General features: G+C 37.8%; 1 protein-coding gene across 1 annotated transcript in view; it reads left to right on the top strand.

The window, feature by feature from the left end:
- LOC130217742 (protein shisa-like-2A) overlaps window positions 1-1,007 on the top strand; it is a 59,786-nt gene extending 58,779 nt beyond the window's left edge. Inside the window, exon 3 of the mRNA XM_056449931.1 lies at window positions 823-1,007. Coding sequence (XP_056305906.1) covers window positions 823-1,007 — 185 coding nt within the window. The remainder of the gene's footprint in view (window positions 1-822) is intronic.
- Window positions 1,008-19,022: the final 18,015 nt, after the last annotated feature.

The raw sequence follows: 19,022 nt of genomic DNA, 5'->3' as shown, positions 1-19,022 counted from the left end.
CTATGATGCATTTGGTTAGCCTACCTTTGGTTGGACAGTTCTCATGGTAGAGCTGAAATAAGGGACTTTACTGGGGAAAAACAGGACCCCTGTTCACCCTTACTGGGGACTAAATAGGGCTATTTAAAACTCTGATTGAGCTCCAGCCACTTCGAGCCATAGTATAGTGACATGACTGTTTTGCGAAAGGAATACTTTACATTATCGACATTCGAAAGCATAACACAAAGCAGCATTTCCTGCATCATGACACAATTTAATTCATCAGCCAATCAAGGGCCCCTTCCTCTCACGGGCTTTGGGGCTTCAGCTCCAGAAAGACAGTGATACAGCCAATTTGGTGAATGGGAATGATTGAAAGGCCATGATGGGTAAGGACCGATGTAGGGAATTTGGCCAGGACAACAGGGTGACACTCTTTACAAGAAGTGCCATGGAATTTTTAATGACCACAGAGAGTCAGGACCTCGGTTTAACGTCTCAACCGAAAGATGGCACTCACTCACAGTATAGTGTCCTCTTTACTTTTACTGGGGCATTAAGACTCACACAGACCACAAGTTAAAGAGTTAAGCACCCCCTGCTGGCCTCACTAACGTTTTCCCATGTGGTCTCCCATCCAGGTACTGACCAGACTGCTTAGCTTCAGTTAGTAACCAGTCTTGGGCTGCAGGGTGATATGAAGACTAACATACTGATATTAACATTGTTTTGATACCACGGGGACTTTAAAATCAAGTATAACTGCTTATAAACATCCATTATTATTGTTAATGATCATGTTCAAGCAGAACTTCTTCTTAAAATGTTTTGTTTTTTCAGGTTCTGGATCTGGTCCTCAGGAGGGTCCGAGTCAGCCCAGCACGTCTACAGGACCGCATGGTTTCCGCAAGCATTTCCTAAGAGGAAAACTAGACTGTGACAATCAGCCTCCGGATCCGGACCGCCTGTTCCAGCGCTGCTTCATGGCCACAGTGACCACCGTTAATGTGGAGGGCCCATCATGAAGGCCTGCAGACGGCTGAAAAATCAACAGCTTTCTATGCGGTGTGACTTAGTTAACATTTTGGATGCTGTAGCACAAACCGAATGAAATCAAATTGCCTCAATGGGCCTGTTTATACCTGGTTGCTTCATGCAATTTCTCTGATCGCATCTGATTTGTGAAAACGTTCTCATTTACACTTGACCACATATGTGAAGTTTATTTATAAACTAATTTCGAGAGGATCACGTGCTTATGATTGACACGGCTGGCCCAGAGTCAAGCTAATGTATGAACCACCAATCAGACGATTCCTAACTCAGTATAAATAACCAAGCATCTTACCTTTAGTCATCTTCGTCTTGAAGAATCCCCCCTTCCACCCCCTCTCCTCCTCTTTCCTCTATATGGTAGCACGGGGGCCCAGTGGCTAGCACTATGATCTCACAGCAAGTATACCTCTGGTTCGGGTCTCTACCCGACCAGTCGGCATTTCTGTGTGTGGAGCTCATTTTCTCCCCGAGCTTGCGTGGGTTTTCCCCGAGTCCTCCGGTTTCCTCCCACAGTCCAAAAAACATGAGACATAAGTAAATTGACTAAACCAAATCAACACCATATTCAAATTCCACCAGCAACACACCATCTTAGCAAAGCTCAAACTCCCATCTCGCCCTGTAAACGGGAGGGAGCCCCAGGCTCGAGGATCTCATGAGCTCAGGGCTCTCTCCCCGGAACAGCATGCCAAACTAGCTTATTACCAACCATCAGCTAAGAGTGAACTCTTGAAATGTGTCTCAGTTAAATGGATATGAGTCTAATCTTTAGATCCTGCACTATATACAAACATTGATTAAATACACCAGGTAATATTTAGGGCTGTCCCCGACTAAAGACTTTCCTGGTGGACCAGTAGTCATTCATTAAAGCCTATTAATCAATTATCGCCCATTTATGAAAGAATGTGATATGTAACACTGTTTAATGTTGTAATACTATATATATATATATATATATATATATATATATGTATATATATATATGTATATATATATATATATATATATATATATATATATATATATATATATATATATATATATATATATATACATATATATATATTAGAGGTTGAATGACTTCAGATTTTTGATAGTCGACTTTTATGTTATCAGTCGACGTCGACTAGTCGCTGTTGTACGTCATCAATAAAACACAAGACGCAAATGTTTTGCAACACGCCACAATTTATGATTTATTAGCAAGGAAAATATATTCACATGCTCTTTGACAGCTCATAACACGTTGCAAAACAATGCAACATTACCAATTACTGATTTTAGTGCAAAACAAATGCACGGTCAACACATTCATTTCGTTAATAATGCAACATTAGCACCCGGGCAAATTTTACTGCTAAATAAATGCAGTCAACACATTGATCACTGCACGTTCTAGAAAGAATGTAACAATAACAGATATTCTATTGCAGAAGTAAAGCATAGGTCATCAGCACACAGATTCATGTGAAGTTATTCATAACATAACGTACTAAAGACAAAGGCTATAATGTTACGTTAAGCCATATACTGTCAGAGTCTTGCTCAGATGCAAATTTATCGCTATGATCGTGCACGCTAGAAAGCTGCTCAAAATCCTGCTCATGTCGGGCATTTTCGCGGTTACTGGCTCATCTTGGTCATTAGACTTCTCCTCGCTGCACGTTTACACACGCTGTGAAAGTTGTCACACCTCCGCGGCTGCGCACATCACAGTTTGTGTGTGCTTCAAGGTTCATTCACAAAATAGGTCCGCGTCTACACTTACAGGGCAACAGCCAATCACATTACTTTTCCAGGGTTCCGTAAACGTGATTGGCTAGCATCTGCTCTCGGGTATTAGCATGAAGCAATCTAACTTGGATCTGTTTGACAATTTAAAGTTCACTCAAAGTTCACATGAATCTTTGACGGTGACATAAGAAAAATTACATTTTACAACAGTTACTGTGAATAATCTGAGGGCAGTTTGATTCAGTGAGCTGTTGATGCCATGTATTTCAGGTCAAACCATGTGTTTTGCGCAGCGCGACTAGTCGACGTCAATCAAAAAGCGTCACGGTAGAGCATTAAAGTCGATTAGTCGACTAGTCGGTGCAACCTCTAATAAATATATATATATATATATATATATATATATATATATATATACTAAAATCAACCCAGGCTCATTCTGAAAAAGAAGTCCCGCAGACGTTTCTGGAGACCGCGAAATACATCCTGGGAGATATGTATTTTTGCAGTTGGTTTTCGCAAATCAACGAGAGGCTGCTGTGTGCGCTTTTTCGCTTCTCAAATGTCTCTCGCGAGTGCCTTGCGCGCCTGGGCTGTTCTAATGAAAACTTGAGTTGAGCACACGGCTTAGTAACAGCACACAGCTGGTTCTGTGACTACTGCCATTAGGTTAAAAATAGCTCCAGGGATTTGACAATGAAGCTGAAATGTCTGGTTTTAGACCACAATAATTCATTTGCAGCCAATCATGCACCAATTGGTCTTGGCAATGACAGATATAAGTCCTCACAGTGGCCAGAGGGATTTTGAGCCATTCTTCTTGCAAAATGGTGACCAGTTCACTACGTGATGCTGGTGGAGGAAAACGTTTCCTGACTCTCTCCTCCAAAACACCCAAAGTGACTCAATAATATTTAGGTCTGGTGACTGTGCAGGCCATTGGAGATGTTCAACTTCACTTTCATATTCATAACACCACTCTGTCACCAGTCTTACTTTGTTTATTGGTGTATTATCCTCCTGATACATTGTGTGTACATGATCCTCCAGAATCGTTTGTTAGTAAATGCTATGATATTGCAGGCCAATCCATCACTGATCCACCACCATGCTTCACTCTGGGCATGCAACCGTCTGGGTGCTACCCTTCTTTGGGGCTTCCCCACACCATAACTCTCCTGGATGTGGGACAGACAGTGAAGGTGGACTCATCAGAGAACAATACATGTTTCAAATTGTCCACAGCCCAAAAATTAGTTGATGGCACCATTGAAACCGATGTTTGGCATTGTCACTTGTGACCAAAGGTTTGTCTATAGCACCCTGGCCATTTTGACCCTGTGGAGCTCCTGACAAACAGTTTTGGTGGAAACAGGAAAGTTGGGCAGCTTTGGTTCTCTTACGTCCACAGTTAACCATCAAACCTCCAACACTAAATTGGCCAGTGTTTCAGTTTCATTGCACAATCCCTGTACATCTATTTTTGTCATACAGATACATGCAAGAAATCATTTAAAACTGTAAAGGTTATATTAATTTGTCTATAATGTAACTCACCCCCCCCCCCCCCCCAAAAAAAAGCAAAAAAATAAAAAAATAAAATAAAATAATACTCGATTAAATAAATGCTAAAGCCTGTTTTCTATCTTTTTCTTCATCCAGAGCTGTGTGATGCTCTGCTATTTGATATTATTTAACATTCTATTTGAATCATTTAATGAATAATGACTGGTCAAAAATGGAATGAAACAATAACAAATAAATGAAACAACCATCCCAAACTCTCATATGACTTTGTGTTAATTATTAGCACTTTTATATCTCTATATGGGCTAATATAACGCATAACAAGCAAGTCGTAGTGAGTGTTAAGTTTTTTTGTGGTATTTAACTGGTTTTGAGCAAAGAACTTCACAATAATAATAACATTTTTTATTATTTTAACATTTTAGGAGGAGTGAAATTCACATATGTGGTTTCAACATCCCGATGCATTTAGACCTGTCCAATTTCATCAGGAAACCATCTCCTGGTGTGGTTTGAGCAATCAGATTCATCTTGAATTTGTTTTGGAGTGCATTTGCACGTGTTCATTTTAAGATCGGATAGCTAACAGAAAAAAACGCATCAAGTGACTAGGTGTAAACAGCTCCAATGCTATAGTTGCATTGATCTGAATGGTGTCTTTGAAGGAAATAAACGCATCGGGGAAGACTTTGAGAGACTGTGGATAAATGAAAGCCTCAAAGACCTCAAGTTTATTGGCGAAGCAGTGGTTTTGGCGTTTGCACAGCTGAACCAAAGAGTTTATTGTATTGAATCCTGCCGTTCATTTTTATCTGTCAAACAGAGTTTACAAAGCCATTACACCAGCATATCCGGCCCTTCAATTAACACTTTAAGACTTTATTTTACGTAAAGGTACTTTTAAAAATAAGGAACAAGTTGGACTCTTCTTGTTTTCAGTCACTAAATGTTTCACATATTTTGTGAACTCCTGCTGCTGCAAGTTTCCCCCTATAAATTTGACAGGTTATGTGACAATATTAAGACTTTTTGTTTTGAACATGACTGGATAAGTAATAATCTTTTTCTTTCTTTCTTTCTTTCTTTCTTTCTTTCTTTCTTTCTTTCTTTCTTTCTTTCTTTCTTTCTTTCTTTCATTTTAAACCATAATAATTTTCGTAATTAAACCATAATTGTACATGGATTACATCTTTTTTCTTAATTTTTTTTCCATCAAAACAAACCAGAAGTGCGCTGAAAAAAAAGCTTTTTGCTAAATTGTTGCAAACAATTTATATGGGCTAAATTAAACATACAAATTAATTTTAGTAATGTTCAACTCAATTTGTTTGTTTATATTCTGCCCAAATAAATAGTTTGACGCTACTTTTACCGGTAACACTTTATAATAACTACACACTACGAACCAATTATTAAGCATTAGCAAATAGTGATTTCATTATCTGTTAAGCATTAACTCTACATTAATAAACGTTAGTAAGCAGTTTATAACTGCAGCTACAAATGCTCTCTTCTTGACTTATAACCACATTTATACTGTGCTTAATGATTGTGTTTTCATATTTTGTTAATGGTTTATTTTTCATTACTAAATGAAGTATTGCATTATTTACAAATCATTAGTATTTAGGAGTAGTTGGAGGTTTTTAGGATCATTCAGAATGAGTTAGTAAATGATTAATAAACTATTGAAATTAACGTTTATATATCTTATTATTCAGGCATATAGTAATAGTTATTATGTATGTTAATAAATGCTTTATTAACTCAACTTCATGCATCTTTGTGACCTAATCTAAAGTGAGGACTATTTATGCTTTATAAATCCCTTATAAATGACAATTAAAGGTTCAGTTATATTCTAAACAGGATAAACGAACATAAACGACATTATTCATTCCTATACATTTGAAGATACACAAATAAAACAGTGTCAAATTAAAAATAAATCTTTGCAACCTTATCTAAAATAAAATTTCCATACAGTTTTAACATTGCATCCTATTATATTGTTAAATTATTATATTGTTGTTGTTTCATCCAATTGTATGTCGTATTTTGACACTCCTGTTATTCAGCAATGTTTAAACTAGTTTAAATTTGACTTTTTAGATAAGATTGCAAAGTTTGTTTGTTGTTCTTGTTAATTTGATACTAAAGCTTTTAATTGTCATTCATAAGGGATTTATAAAGCATAAATAGTCCTCACTTTAGATTAGGTCACAAAGCTGCATGAAGTTGAGTTAATAAAGGATTTATTAACACACAGAGTAACCATTACTATATGACTGAATAATAAGATATGTAAACGTTGATTTTAATAGTTTATTAATCATTTACTAACTCATTCTGAATGATCTTAAAAAGCCTCCAACTTCTCTTAAATACAACTGGTTTGTAAATAATGCGATACTTAATTTAGTATTTATTAACAATTATTAATGTAGAGTTAATGCTTAACAAATAATGAATTCACTAGATGCTAATGCTTAATAAATTAATTATAGTGCGTAGTTATTATAAAGTGTTACCCTTTTACCTTATGTTGAGTTCAGACTGCATGATTTTCAAAGTAGTCGTGTCAGATATTTTCACACTGCATGCCTATCTGGGGTAGTGTTCTATAGGGGCTTTGTTTACACTGCAGGATGGATCGGCGACGGGGATTGACACTGCATGACTTTACAATAAGAAGAATCGTTGACAAATTTGTCTCTGTCCACAAACTACATCTCACAACCAAACACACGTGAGAAGTGAAAGCAACGCGAGGTCATGTAATATATCCAACCCAGGCTCATTCTGAAAACGTAGTCCTGAGGACGTTTCTGGAGACCGCGAAATACGTCCCGGGAGGTACGTATTTTTGCAGTTTTTGGTTTTCGCGAATCCGCGAGAGGCCGCTGTGTGTGCCTTTTTGGCTTCTCGGACATCTCCCGCGAGTGCCGTTCGCGGCCACGCTGTTCTCGCGTGAATCCACCAGAGGCCGCTGTCGAACGAACGTCTGTCTGTCCGACTGGCTGAATTATTGACCGGCCGACCCACCCTTCTCCTTCCCCGAACCCAACCAATTTTACCGATTGACCCGCCTGCCCTAAACCCAACCAACAATTTACAAAAGCCGTCCGAAAAAAGAAAAGCCCCCCATTTTACTTTTTTTTTTACCACGTTTTTGAATTTTACCACATTCTCACCCTGTTATGAACCCCTTCGCTTTATTTCATGATTCTTTTTTTAGTCTTACCTGATTTCTGGAACCACTCTTCCCCGGACTCGAACCCGCTCGTCGCAGCTACATAATTCGCGGCCTCCAGAAACGTCCTCGGGACTACATTTTTGGAATGAGCCTGGGTTGAATATATCTTTTGTTCGTAACTACATAATGAGAAAGAAGCCTTTAGTGGGGTAGAAAATGTACTTATTTTGCTCACCTGGCTTTTGAAAAGAGTTTCTCTCAATTTATTTTGGCTTTTTCAACCCGGTTGTGCTATTGCTGAGATGACACGTCAAACAGGCACGGGCGCTCTCGTCAAATTCACACTAGTTTTTGCTTCATTTCTTGGGTCCAAATAAACTCAGAAGCTCTTTAAACGTCTCCCCCAACCTCCCGCTGGCCTGCAGATACCCATACTAGTGGATGCTGCTTTCTCATTGGCTGTAGGTGACTGACGATGTTATTTTCAATCAGAACACATTTCGCACAGCATGATTTTAAATCGCCGACGCCTCCAGATATTTGTCATGCCAAATATCTCACGGGTGGCGGCGACTCATCGGCGATACTCTCAGATTACATTTTTCATAGTACACACTGTGTGATTGTTCCTCACGTGAACGAGCACAGATTTACCTGTTATTTCAGGCATTTGTCTGCGATTTCTCAAAACCTGTCGCCGAGTCAAAATCAGGGCTAAAATCATGCAGTCTGAACTTAGCATTAGAGCAGGCATGGGCAAACTCGATCCTCCAGGGCCGGTGTCCCTGCAGAGTTTTGCTCCAACACTAATCAAACACACCTGAACACCCTAATTAGTGTCTTCAAGATCACAAGAAAGCTACAAGCAGGTGTGTTTGATTAGGGTTGGTGCAAAACTATGCAAGGACACCAGCCCTCCAGGATCGAGTTTGCCCATCCCTGCATTAGAGTGTACTCATCTAAACCGTGCCTAGGCCTGTTTGACCCCCATTTCCCACTTAGTTTGACAAGTGTGAGTGCTCCGAATTGGGCCCAGGCGCAGTTCAGTTGGCCGGCCCTTGGCCTTGTTGGAAGAGGTGTGCCAGAGCGTGGTTCGGTGGGCTTTGGTGCAGTATAAGCGCAAAGCGTGCCTGAGCAGGAAACTGAAGATTCGATGTCACTTTTAAGGGACTGTTTCATATGGATTTATTAATCATTCTTACTGTTCAATGAACTGTCATAGTTTATAAAAGACGCAAACCCCCCCGCTGCACGCCAGCTGATACCTTCAGCCTCCTAACACCTGCAGCACGATGATTTTATGAACATTTATGAGCATCAGAAGTGGTGGATCTGTTCAGCAAAACATTTGACTGCATGTCATCGCATCCCAAACAACTCAAAATAATACAAAACAATAGAACTAAAGCAATCTGCATTGTACTGAGCGAGAGCATTTCTCTTCGTAACTGAACAGTCGGATAATCGATGACGTTAGTGTGCTCGGGCTTGGAAGGTAAAATGCAATGTGAGTGCAAGCCGAGGGGGAGAGAAGAGCGGGGACAATCTCGCCCAGGCACAGTTCAAGACTATTATGCCTAGTGTGAATACACCCTTAAAAACTATTAAGTGAATCCACTGAATCATTTGTTCAGTGTAGGAACAAATTACACTTAAAACTTAAAAGACAACTCAAAATTGTACTGTAAGGCAACTTCTTTCAGAGATTTTATTTTTAGTTGTCTCAACCTAAATCCAGTTAAGTGCAGTACTTGGATTAAAAGTTGAGTCAACTCAAAACACAGCTGTGCAGCACGATGCCTTGTTGAGTCAACATTTTAGCAGTATAAACTTTTATTATTGTGTATTACTTTAGTTTTATTAAATATTTATTGTTTTAAAATGCACATCAGGGTTATTAAACTGTGTTTGTATAGCATAATTCTAAACATTTTAAACATAATGAGCTTAAGTACATCTTTTTGTCAAAAACTGAAGCCATTTATTTCATTTTAAAGATATAAAAGCCATATTTTTTACCTATGACACTGCCAGTACTCACAATTTTGTTTAAAGACTCTCTGACACAAGGTATACGCTACCTGACAAAAGTCTTGTTGTCGATCCCAGATGTAAGAGCAACAAATAATAACTTGACTTCTAGTTGACTTTTTATCATTTGGAAAAGTGGCAGAAGGTCAGCTTAGGTTACTTTATTTATACCAGAAGGTAGATTTGGTTTGCAGTCAAGAGTCCTCATCTCATAACAGTACCACACAAAAAAAGCTCACATAGTAACAACAAATAGACATAAAGACATAAAACACTTATAAAGAATAAATAAATAATTACTTCTAGTGTGTCGCCCCCCAACCCCCCTCCCTCCCCTAAAGTAAATGTTCAAAACAATCTAAAATATACAAGTCACCGAAATACCTCTGCTTTAGCCTTATTTAAATGTCTAATGGCTGCTGGTATGAAACTATTTTTTGTATCCTTTAGTTCTACAGCTTTATACTAGAAACCTGCGACAAGAAGGGAGGAGCTGAAACTCTGAGGGTGCTTTCACACCTGCGAATCAATTCATTTGTTCCGAAAAAGGGATTAAAATTGTTACAAAGTTGCACTTTGTTCTTGGTGCGGTTCGCTTTCACACGGCAAAGTTTCTAAACGTACCAAAAGAGCTAAAACAAGTCACCTGCGAGTAAACTCTCCTCACATTGGTCAGAGTTTGCGCTGAGTCCAGCTGTCATGCGTACTTATTTTAATTTATGACGATGAGCAATAAGACATTACAAGCGGGAAAACTGCGCTTTAATTTTGAATGGTGACACCCACAGACATCGTCACCAAATATAAATCTGAGGAAAGGCTTTCTCATACAGAGCGCTTGCCTAGACTGCAGTTCGGTCAGTTTTCCTAACAGATAAACAGCTTTCGTTAATAGTTCAGCATGCTTTCACTTTCATATTTGATATGAAACACACATTTACCGGTAGGAATGACATCCCACCTTACTCATAATTCTCTCTTCATATAGCCATATATGCCTATTACATATCTATAATACACTGTGATATAGCCTGGCTCGGATTGTTTTGCTTTCTCACTACAATCGATCCGCTCCAGAGTTCGTAGTAATCGAGCCAAGACTACTACCTCATTCAGGCGATCTCGGACCGATTGATTTGGCTCGGATCCTGGATTCACATATGCCACACAAACCGCGATAACTGGGCAAACAAGATCGGTTCCGAAACAAAAGTCTAGGTGTGAAAGCACCCTGAGTGTAGGGAATGAGCAGTGTCACTTTAGCTGCCTGGTGTACACAGCCTCTAGATTGGCTGGTGACACCCTGGTCAGCTTACTGGACCACTTAACTATTTAATTTAGTGAGTTTTCAATCTTGACAGAGATATTCCCAAACCATGACACCCAAGTAAAAGATAAAACAGATTAAGCATGGTAAAATAAAATCATCATGTGTTTAATAATATGGAAATGATTTAACTTTCTCTAACAGAATAGTCGCTGGTGCCCCTTTTTACACACTGCTGCACAATTCTCATCGAAGGAAAGTTTATAGTCAATAATTGTGCCAAGGTATTTGTATGATCACTCACTTTCCACAGGAATGTTTTTCCGATGAAGCATGTTGATCTGCATCCCAATCATCACAAATACGGCAGAAGACCTATTGGAACCTGCATGGACCCAAGATTATCACAGAAAAATTATGGTTTGGGGTTACATTCAGTATGGGGGCGTGCGAGAGATCTGCAGAGTGGATGGCAACATCAACAGCCTGAGGTATCAAGACATTTGTGCTGCCCATTACATCACAAACCACAGGAGAGGGCAAATTCTTCAGCAGGATAGCGCTCCTTCTCATAATTTAGCCTCCACATCAAAGTTTTGAAAGCAAAGAAGGTCAAGGTGCTCCAGGATTGGCCAGCCCAGTCACCAGACATTAACATTATTGAGCATGTCTGGGGAAAATGAAGGAGGAGGCATTGAAGATGAATCCAAAGAATCTTGATGAGCTCTGGGAGTCCTGCAAGAACGCTTTCTTTGGCATTCCAGATGACTTTATTAATAAGTGATTTGAGTCATTGCAGAGATGTATGGATGCAGTCCTCCAAGCTCATGATGGAGTCAGGCACAATATTCATTCTGTTTCCACTGCAGCATGACTTTATATTGTATACTGGACATTATTTCTGTTAAGTGACAAGACTTTTGTCTAAGCAAAGTCAGACCTTACTGTCCTAATTAAATAATTAAAAATCAAGGCTTGATCATATTTTATTTTAGTAAAATAAGCGTAATCTAGAGGCCTTTGCCTTTCAAATAAGCCACTTCTGAAACTAAATGATCAACTAGAAGTCAAGGTATTATTAGGTGCTCCTAAAACTTGGATAGGCGACAGGACTTTTGTCAGGTAATGTATGTTGGAGTCTTGTTTCTTGTTTTAAATCAACCAGGAAAAGGACAAATCTAAAGAGAAGCTAAGCTAAAATTAGCATTATATAAAACAGATAAATAATAGTAAACACTCCCCAAAATATTGAACTTTTTTATAAAACTATTAAACAATTATGCAACACTGACATCATGTTGACATTAGATTTAATATCTGTTTACTTGAGGTTTATAGGCCAGTAGCGGTGCATGTGATGCTTTCACACATTCTGTTTATTCCTGTTGCTGGGTTTTTTTTCTCTCATGAAATTGTGATGTCTAATAATGGGAATTATTAATTAGAAGATTAAAATTTCAACTGAAATTTGTGTCCAAAGTTATTTATATATATATAAACAGTTCATCAACAGCCTTTTGATATGATACAATCAAACATGTGACAACTTTAACATGCACATAATCTGCTGAATTTATATTTAAATTAATTGTGCACTATTTTAGTGGCCTGTAACACAGCATTTAATGTTTTAACACATTTTATGCATGATTGTGCTGAATTTTGCCTTTTGCTTTTACAAAAAATAGTAGGGTTCATAACATTTTGCCATCAAACAAATATTTATTTATTTGTTTGTTTAATTATTTATGTATTTATTTGTTTGTTTAATTAGTTATGTATGTATTTATTTGTTTGTTTAATTATTTATGTATTTGTTTGTTTAATTAGTTGTGTTTATTTGTTTGTTTAATTAGTTATGTGTTTATTTGTTTGTTTAATTAGTTATGTATTTATTTGTTTGTTTAATTAGGCATGTATTTGTTTGTTTGTTTAATTATTTTGTTTAATTATTTATGTATTTATTTATTTGTTTGTTTAGTTAGTTATGTATTTATTTGTTTGTTTGTTTAATTAGTTATGTATTTATTTGTTTGTTTGTTTAATTAGTTATGTATTTATTTGTTTGTTTAATTATTTATGTATTTATTTGTTTGTTTGTTTAATTAGTTATATATTTATTTGTTTGTTTGTTTAATTAGTTATGTATTTATTTATTTGTTTGTTTAATTAGTTATATATTTATTTATTTGTTTGTTTAATTATTTATGTATTTATTTGTTTGTTTAATTAGTTATGTATGTATTTATTTGTTTGTTTAATTATTTATGTATTTGTTTGTTTAATTAGTTATGTATTTATTTGTTTGTTTAATTAGTTATGTATTTATTTATTTGTTTGTTTGTTTAATTAGTTATGTATTTATTTGTTTGTTTAATTAGTTATGTATTTATTTGTTTGTTTAATTAGTTATGTATTTATTTGTTTGTTTGTTTAATTAGTTATGTATTTATTTGTTTGTTTAATTATTTATGTATTTATTTGTTTGTTTGTTTAATTAGTTATATATTTATTTGTTTGTTTGTTTAATTAGTTATGTATTTATTTATTTTTTTGTTTGTTTAATTAGTTGTGTATTTATTTGTTTGTTTGGGGTTTTTTTAGAGCCTGAGTGGCAAATTGGTAAATAATCCTGTTTCTTTTACTTTGACTATATGTGAAGTGGAGTTCAGGCTTGTTACCAAAGTAATGAAAAAAAATGAACCATTTTTTATTTATTATTAATGTATCAGTGATTTATAAATCAGGTCCAAACCAGCCAGATCATATACTAAATTGTTTACATATTTATTAATTGATTTATTTGTTTGTTTGTTTTATGTATTGTTGCATATTTCCTTTTTTATTATTAATTGATGTAAAAAATCATCAGGGTTTTGATGTGTACTTTCCTGACGCAGTTGCAAAAAAATAAGGTGGAAAAAAGTACACTTTCAATCTTTTCAGAAAGCTTATTCATCTTTTTTGGCTTCATTTTTAAGATTTACAAGCCTTATCTGTGGCTCTGTGTTAGTCCAAAGTGCCAGAATCAATTATTTGCAAGATTCAAGATTTATATGTGTTACGTACAGAGTTCTGTTAATTTTGTATATATGCAGTACATATATGTTGACAGTGACTTTATGTTGCAAGGAAGAGGTTACGTTAATATTCATTACAATGAGCGAACGCAGCCCAGGCTCATTGGAAATACATGCCTCAGCCTACATTTTTGCGAAACATAAAATGAATTGCTTGTATGTTTCAAATCCACTAGAGGGCACTGCCTATATTTTAACAGTGAATCTGGAATACGGTACTTAGGGCAGTGGTTCCCAAACTTCTCACGTCATCCAGGTGGATGATACACACTGGTGGTGGATGGGGATATAAATGTATGAAATTATTATTATTCCATACAAATCATAAAGCTGATCGGTCAGTTCTTGTCACGTGACTCACGGTGCGCTCGAAGCAAGTTGATGATAAGTTCAGATGTTTTCAACTAGGTGTGCCTGGAATGCACGAGCGTGTCGCTCCCAATACGCGGGAGCAAGCCGCGCCTCAGTGCTTAATTTGTAAATGAACAATTTCTGGAACCAAACCAGGATATAAAAGTCACCGTGATCGACGTCCACCACACAATTTCAGTTTTTCTGGAACTTGACATCACTAAACAGTGATAGCGCAAACAAAAGCATCAAATTTCTGAGCGGTATTTTATTATTTTGTGCCATATATGGATCAATCATAGATTAAAAAAAAAACATGGATCTACAAAGCATAACTCTTCTGAAACATCACTATTCCGCTTACTAACACCACTGACGTTCAGTTCACTTCACTGTTATCTGCCAAGTGAAAAAAAAATCTAATCTGATCTTCAAGATGAGCCCACAGTTATCCCTTCTGTCATGTTTTCTGGCTGACTTGAGATCGATTTGCTTCTGTCTTCCTCTATCCTGATCCAGGGGCACAGTTCCATCTTCCTCTTGTGATCTGGTTCAGATTCACTCGTGGTTTTAAAAAATAAAAATGAAAATAGAGATCAGGGTGGGGCCAAGCTGGAGCGCTCTCTGATAACAGGAGCGCACTCTGTTCCCGCGGGTTCTGCAATGGTTGTGAAAATTCCAAATTGAACCAAAGCAAACGATTACGATTGGCTCAAGATTGGCAATGAAAATTTTGGGAAATGCAACCAGCAGCACCTGGGAATTAAAAAAAATTATAATGAAAATATGCTTGACTGCTTCTTGCCCATTTCGGAAATACAAATATTATTTAGGCAGGCCACTATGCCATTATTTATTTTCACTGCTAACTGCAGGCGAAACAATCACCAACCAATGAGAATGATTGTAAATGTAAGAAAGCTGGTCGAAAATATTGTTGAGGGCCAATAGTTAAACGTGCCTTCTGCTTAACTTCAGCATGGTGAATACCTTTGTGTGTGCGCGCAAACAATCCACACAGCTTTGCTCAATGTTTTTTTTCTCTGCCACTCATTCACATTCTTTCTTTCTCACACACACACACACACACATGCAGGTATTCACCACGCACAAATGAATGCCGGATCAATTCAAATAAAATTGTACATTTTTCGGTACAGGATCCGGCAAGATCTGGCTCAAATTAAGCACTAGCGCGCCTCCATTGAAAATAACAAACTTGCGTTTGGGAAAGGCACGATATGTGGACGGCCCCTAAGGCCGGCGTCATTTGCAATCCCCAGCGGTTGATTGATCTTTGGTTGATTCACCTGATTTGTTGACAAAAAGATTGCAGATTCATTCCTTGACAGTTTGTGTGTCCTTCACTGGGCCTTTTCTCCTTTCCAAGGAAACTTTCCAAAGACGTTGGTTTCTTACTCATTTTGCTAGCTTCTGGGTTAAATTTTGGTGCTCAAGTGACTGAGATGTAAGCGAGAGAGTAAGATCATTCTTCAAATAAAATATTTTTGGAAATAAAAGATTGTCCAGACTGAGATGGTAAATAAAATGGAAATAATTAATGATTTCTTGTGTGGCCTGGAACCAATCGATCCATGGACCAGTACTGGTCTGTGGCCCTGGTGTTGGGGACCACTGTCTACAAAGCAAACCATTGTTATACAATGACTTGCGTAATTACCCTAGTTAAGCCTTTTTAAATTGCACTTTAATCTGAATACTAGCATCTTAATAATATCTAGTCCAGTGTTTCCCAACCCTGTTCCTGAAGGCACACCAACAGTACACATTTTCAAGCTCTCCCTAATCCAACACACCTGAATCAACTCACCAGAAGATTAGAAGAGACTCCAAAACCTGAAGTGAATGGGTCAGATAAGGGAGACATCCGAAATATGTTCTGTTGGTGTGCCTCCAGGAACAGGGTTGGGAAACACTGATCTAGTCAAATATTATGTGCTGTCATCATGACAAAGAGAAAAGAAATCAGTTATTGTAGTTATTAAAACTATTATGTTTAGAAAATCTTTCCGTTAAACAGAAATCGGCGAGACAAAATATATACAGGAGGTCCTAATCATTCAGGAGGGCTAAAGATTCTGACCTAAACCATATGTTGAAGTTTTTGCAGTTTCGCAAAAATGGGTGGAACACATATTTCCAGTGAGCCTGTGTTATGTCTATGTGATGTCCACGGTGTTACTCTGAGAGCTGAAATGCACTGAATCTCACTCTGTAAGCCAGCTAGTTACGTGTCATTTAGTTCAACACTTCAGGACGGCTAGCTTCACCTGATCAGTCATTTCTACACGCTGTGATGGAAAACGCTGCTTATTACAGATTGCTGTGTTTCAGAAGACTCTCTGATGGTCCGTTCTGAACGATTTCTCCGTGACGTTTGTCTTCAGTGGCTTTATGTTGGCTTTGAGCTGCATTTTTCTGTAAGATTTCATGATGTCTTGTGTTTTTTGCTCATATGGAAATGCCTGATGAACATGACGAGCACAACTAATTAAAAATGGGCCATGCAAAATCTGTTTCAACAATGACTCTGCTTGTACCGTAGGATGTCAATACGATGTACGACTTGAGAATCTTTCAGCTAAGTGTGCTTTTGGGAAAACGGCATGAGCTTCTCTTCTTTGATTCATCAAAATCAACTCCATTAAAAGTATTTCTGCCCCCTTTTTAGTTCAATTTCAAGCCAATGCACTGCATCTAATAGTCCTTTCAGTGCTTCTCACATAAGTGCTAAAATGTGTATAATTATTGGTTATTCAAAGGGAACATACGGCATATTTGAAGCAAAAAAACATGCTTTTATTTGACACTGTTTCTTTAAGACTTCAGGTTAATGACCTCTGTTTTGATTGGCTAATGCTTTTGCAGCAGCAGCATTTTCCAAACACATTGATTGTGCTTTAAAGACTGTAATGACTAGAGAAAGACTACAATTTTCCCACATTTTGTGCACTCCTGCTTCTGCTGTCAAATTATTGATTTAATACGACACATCAGTGTTTTTAACCAGTGCTTTTAGTGCAGAGTTTTAAACATCATTCAAGGTTAGACAGCTCTATTTTTGTCAGATCACTGAAGCCATTTAATTACATTTTGAAGATTGTAAAGTCTTATTCTATTCATTTCATTCTGTTTTACACCTAACTCTGACTTTACAGGAGGAAACGTATTATGCTTTTTATTTTCAACTGTTCTTTTAAGGGCAGCACGGTGGCGCTGTGGGGTAGCACAATTGCATTACAACAGGAAGGTCACTGGTTCGAGCCCCGGCTGAGTCAGTTGGCATTTCTGTGTGGAGTTTGCATGTTCTCCCCGTGTTGGTGTGGGTTTCCTCCGGGTGCTCCGGTTTCCCCAACAAGTCCAAAAACGTGGTACAGGTGAATTGGGTAAGCTAAATTGTCCGCAGTGAATGAGTGTGTATGGGTGTTTCCCAGTGATGGGTTGCAGCTGGAAGGGCATACGCTGCGTAAAACATGTGCTGGATAAATTAATGGTTCATTTTGCTGTGGCGACCCCGGATTAACAAAGGGACTTTGCCTAAAATAAAATTAATGAATGATCCTTTAAGATTTAGGAAGGAAATTTAAATTTGATAGGTTAATGTTTTGTGTATGTTTGGTTTTAATAAGCCTATAATTTAAAAATATACGATTGCCATCATTCTTTTGAATAAAGAAAGGAATTAAATGACAGTTAAGCGCTAAATGACTGATAATCCCACCTTGAATGACTGATAGTCACGCCTCAAATGACTGTTAGCCCCACCCTAAATGACTGATAACCCTGCCCTAAATGACTGTTAGCCCCACCCTAAATGACTGATAACCCTGCCCTAAATGACTGTTAGCCCCACCCTAAATGACTGATAACCCTACCCTAAATGATTGATAGCCCCGCCCTAAATGACTGATAACCCTGCCCTAAATGACTGATAGCCCCACCCTAAATGATTGATAACCCTGCCCTAAATGACTGTTAGTCCCACCCTAAATGACTGATAACCCTTTCCTAAATGACTGATAGCTCCGCCCTAAATGATTGATAACCCTGCCCTAAATGACTGTTAGTCCCACCCTAAATAACTGATAACCCTGCCCTAAATGACTGATAGCTCCACCTTAAATGACTGATAACCCTGCCCTAAATGACTGATAACCCTGCCCTAAATGAATGATAGCTCCGCCCTAAATGACTGATAATCCTGCCCTAAATGACTGATAGCCCCACCCTAAATGACTGATAACCCTGCCCTAAATGATTGATTGGCCTGCCCTAAATGACTGATAACCCTGCCCTAAATGACTGATAGCTCCGCCCTAAATGACTGATAACCTTGCCCTAAATGAATGATAGCTCCGCCCTAAATGACTGATAACCCTGCCCTAAATGACTGATAGCTCCGCCCTAAATGACTGATAACCTTGCCCTAAATGAATGATAGCTCCGCCCTAAATGACTGATAACCCTGCCCTAAATGATTGATAGGCCTGCCCTAAGGACTGATAGCTCTGCCATAAATGACTGATAGTCCCTCCCTAAATTAATGATAGCTCCGCCCTAAATGTCTGATAGTCCCACCCTAAGGACTGATAGCCCCACCCTAAATGACTGATGGTCCCGCCAAAAATTGTTGATGGTCCTGTCTCAAAATGACTGAAAGTCCCGCCCCAAAGACTGATAGTCCCACCATGAAGTGGGAGGGAGAGTTATGATATCTGATTAAAGAAAACACATCTTTAAAAAAAATCTACAATTTTTATAAAGTTCCCAATTG

This window comes from Danio aesculapii, chromosome 23 (genome assembly GCF_903798145.1).
Source record: "Danio aesculapii chromosome 23, fDanAes4.1, whole genome shotgun sequence".
Classification (NCBI taxonomy): Eukaryota; Metazoa; Chordata; class Actinopteri; order Cypriniformes; family Danionidae; genus Danio; species Danio aesculapii.
The sequence above is the reverse complement of the archived record's forward strand: the minus strand, read 5'-3'. Positions and strand labels throughout refer to the sequence as shown.